General features: G+C 35.7%; 1 protein-coding gene across 7 annotated transcripts in view; it reads right to left on the bottom strand.

Annotated features, from left to right (window-relative positions):
• Positions 1-4,401, bottom strand: part of Pex5l (peroxisomal biogenesis factor 5 like) — a 270,061-nt gene that overhangs the window by 80,786 nt on the left and 184,874 nt on the right. For all 7 annotated transcript variants that reach the window (XM_004647278.3, XM_004647280.3, XM_023707559.1 and 4 more), the window contains one exon: positions 3,880-3,976. In XM_004647278.3, coding sequence (XP_004647335.1) covers positions 3,880-3,976 — 97 coding nt within the window. The remainder of the gene's footprint in view (positions 1-3,879; positions 3,977-4,401) is intronic.

Genomic DNA, 4,401 nt, shown 5'->3' with positions numbered 1-4,401 from the left:
ACATGTGCCTGCGCTTACTGAATTCCAATGGGAATAAGTGGAAGCCCCTAACGTATCTAAAAGTGGGAGGCTGAGACACAAAATTGTGTATGGGATCAAATCAGACCACAATCCTAATTTTTCATACAATGTTTCTTGGAGAAGGTAATAAATAACCTTTAAAATGACTCCTATTGCTCTTGTAGGGAAAATAATAATCAGGGTTTTCAGTAAGAAAAGGAACAGGTAGTTCAGATTTAGCTCAGGTGTGGGTAAGCACAGTCTAGCTGTGATTTGAATACTGGCTCCTTCCCTCTTAGCTATGTCTTCTTGGGAAAACTAGCTTCCTTTAAGACACATTTTAAATCTGTGAAATAGAGATAATATTGGTACTCAATGCTGCTGTAAGCACTTCAAATAATATATAAAAATAGAATCTCATATTAGATACATAAGGTATGTTATCAATCACAATCATTAATGTACATTTTATGGTTTGTACTATTCATGTAAAACATTAACACTTAAAGTTTAAATTGACTTAAAATTTAACTTCTGATAAGATTTAGGTATTGGCCACTTGGAAGGGATAGAAGGGATAGGTTGAGAAGGAAACCAGAAGCACAAAGAAGATGGTAGTCGCTTGCTTAAGTGATTTGAATTTATTGACAGTGCACACATAACCATGTACATATGATGCACAGTTTGAAAACAAAGGAAAGGGGAATTGAAAAAATTAAAATTTAAATTGGGCTGGGTTGGAATTATAACCATGTGAAAAGAAGCATTCTGTGTGCCAGTTGGCAGATTCAGTGAGTGACACGATTGCAACATGAGTTTGAGGAGAACCTGTAGCTTTGCATTCCTGTGAAGTGTAACTAAGGTTTGCAGAAGTCTGTTGTGAATATCTCTCTTCCATGTGCAAAGTGGAGAAGAAAAGCTTGAGCCAATGTTCTCCAGCAGGTGCTGAATTCTTTTTCTTTTTCCTCACCAATCATTGCATAAACCCATTTATATTTCATATATAACACTAGTTTTATATCATTACTTTATATGTTTTGTTTGATTCTTGAAATATTTTCTAACTTTTCTGGTTGCATGATTTCTCAAAATAAATAGTACTGAGGAAAAGTAATTATCCAATTTGCACAAGTGTCAGGAAATTTCATTCTTAAATATAGACATGTAATTTATTGTAAACTATGTCACTCTGTTTAATGTTTCAAAGCATTATTTGAAAAAGACTACACTATATTCTTCCTCTCTCCTAGACAGAAAAGAAAAATGAGAAAACATTAAAATTCTTAATGTTGTGAGCTTCCACTATCTTTGTGATTTTGAAATATGATTTTTAAACAAGGTTTGTCAACAGTGCCTCGCATGCTGAAAGTCTGCCTAGGATAATTTATGTTGGCTCAAAAGAGAAGAAAATATTTCCTTGATTTTCCTGTGTGTGGGGCAGTAACAAGTTTTGATGAGCTGAAATAGTTTATTTGAATGGTTTTCAAGTCAGTTATAAGATTAATTTTATACTACCTTTATCTACATAAAGAGATGATACATTTAAGTGCAGTACACTTTTCACAGTGGAACATCTCTTTGTCTTTTAGTACAAGTAGTTTACTCTGCCTACCCTTTTGCTGCCCCACTTGAGGGACTCAGTGTTTCAGGTAATGTATTAAGTCTCAAATCAATGAAATTTTCAATAAAACTAGGAGATTATGTATCTCTTTAATTCAGTTGGTTCGTAAAGATGAAACATTTAAGAAAAACAGGAATTAGGGAGAAAGATGATTTGCAAATGGGAAGGAGACCAAGAGAAGGAGGGAAGGTGGAAGGTGAGAGGGGAATGGATAGAAAAGAATTGAGAGGTGTTATGTGCACACACTAGCTCCCCAGGAGGGATGTGGTCATTGTGTACAATTAACATGGACTAATAAAAAAATGAAAAAAAAAAAGGAAATCAATGGAAAGACCTGTTTATATTGATAGAACAGAAAAAAGATTAAGAGATAAATTTGTAACACCCATTAGCCCTCTGAAAGGATTCAATAAGATTCACCCAGATAGAGAACCCTCCTAGTATATTTTAAACAGTATTTTGGAGAACAACGTAAGGAACTTTGTATCATTTTTCCAAAGAACACTGTGTTTGCTTAACACTGAAGGACACTGGTGGGTAAGTGGAAGACAGTGTGGTGGGATGGAATAAGACAACCAGCAGGAGTCTGGTAGTCATTGGGATAATAAGATGAATGCATTGTAGGTTTCCATGGCAACCAGGGACCCCAGCTGTTCTTCTGCCCCAGCTTGGTGCACAACAGCCCACCTGTGCCAGGTCTCATCCTGCTTTTGAAGCAAATGTTTTTATTGCTACATTAAATTGTTCCGAGGATTCCAGTTTATGAAAGAGCACCAATTACTTTAGCTGAGTCTAAATTGCTAATGCACTTACTTATCCAGAAATGTTTTTCTAATAAGTGCTATAATTTTTCTTTTACAGAGATACATTTAGAATGAGCACAAAGAAAGAAAGTACACTTTCACGCTACATTTACACTTCATTAAGGTTTGCAGGGAGATTTGTTCAGGACCTTAGTTGACTTGTTTTCCAGCTGAGTTCTGGGAACAGTAATGCCCTATCTCATATAGAGTGAGGTGTTTGTGGGGGTGGCTACTGGTGGCTTAGAAAGCTTCTCAGAGGACTTTTTCCTTAATGCTTCCTCTCTGTGTCCTCCTCTTTGCCATTTATGAGGCGTGGGTCCACAGGTAAGATTTATTTCACTGTGTCCTGGCTCCCTGGCCATGCAATGAAGGTGACTATTGAACTTACCTCATTCAGCCTTGTCAAAATCAAAGGAGCTAATATATTTTGGAAGTTCTCATTATAGTACCCAAGAATATTTGATGTTCTCATAATTATTCATCTATCATGTCAGACTTATTTTTCCTCTTACCCTCAACATCTTATCCAGTAAACTCAAGAAAATATTTCTGCTTAGTTCATCCTACTTGTTTTCTTTAAACATCGAATCTCACTTCAAGTAAGAGAATGTGTGAATGTGGTCATACACTTCCCAAAAGACCTTTGCAGTCTTGGATAAATGGAAGAATATTCAAAGGGATAAGAAAATTGAGTCTGAATTTGGTCCTCGTGGAATCATTGGAGAGGTGGTCCTAATCATCTTAAGTATGGCTAGCTGTCTGCATAGCTAGTCACAAAGTTAATTAGCTCTACCAAAGTTGAGGGCTAACAGGCTGGGTTCATACTCTACTTCTGCCAGTGATTCGGGCCCAGGAAAATGTACTAAACTTTACTGAGTCTAAAGGGTATCTTGAAAATATCTTTAAAGTGCAGGCAATAATAAGTCATAGGATTATATGATTATTACACACAATGTGTGAAAAGCACACAGTAAGTCCATAATGCTTCTCTTTCCCATCATTAGTGCTAAAATTAGAATAATACATTCTTGGGCATGAAATTTATTTTAACATGACAATGAGGATACTAATGTAGAGGACCTTTTTCTATAGGGCATATCCATGTGAATAAACACTCAGGCTATAATTTCCTCTTCTTTGTGTTCTGTAGCATAAATAGTGTTAATACTGGAGTAGAACAGATTTTGTGTTCCAAAATAATGGCACAGTCAATGGCAGACCAAGGAAAAGTGCTAAGTACACAGCGAATTCATTAACACATTTTCTGGCCAAATACATATACATATGTATAAAATCAGTTATTCTAAGCATTGAAACAGCTATTGAATGCAAAAGCATATGAATACAAAGTACAGAAAAATACTTCAAACTTTTTTTTGTGAAAAATTTAAAAGTATATATGATGTACATTATCTACTAGAGTAGATAGCTTCCTTGAAGAGACGGTTTTGTTACCTGTGTTGGAGCCACTAATTCTAGTTCTGAAGTGGACTCGGAGTTGAGGGCACTTTTTCCACCACTCAGTTCTGGTTGAGATCTGTGCTCTGAGGACCTGAAAGAAATGCATTAATAAAATGAATATACATCAGCAGCAAATGCAGCTACAAATCCAGCCAAGGAAGTTAGTTATTTTGCATCACTGAAAGCCATGATAACAATGCTCTCATTGGTAGTGTGATGACAAAAAGTTAAGTTTTATAAATCTCTAATGCATGATAACTTTCAAGTATCTTCTTATAGAAAGTAAAATAATTAGGTGGACATGTGTGAGTTGAAACAAGACTGCCCTTTAAAAAGCTCCAGAAGATAGTAAAACTTAGGTGGTCAGATTTTTGCATGAGTACTATGGGCTATTCTTAATTGTTATATTATTTGACAGTGAATAACTGAAAACCAGAGGTTACCTGAATGACCAGAAAAATGTAACCATCATCTGTGTCTGTCTGTCTGTCTGTCTGTCTGTCTGTCTGTCTGTCT

Source organism: Octodon degus, unplaced genomic scaffold, assembly GCF_000260255.1.
Source record: "Octodon degus isolate 3935 unplaced genomic scaffold, OctDeg1.0 scaffold00298, whole genome shotgun sequence".
In the NCBI taxonomy this organism is placed as follows: domain Eukaryota; kingdom Metazoa; phylum Chordata; class Mammalia; order Rodentia; family Octodontidae; genus Octodon; species Octodon degus.
The sequence above is the reverse complement of the archived record's forward strand: the minus strand, read 5'-3'. Positions and strand labels throughout refer to the sequence as shown.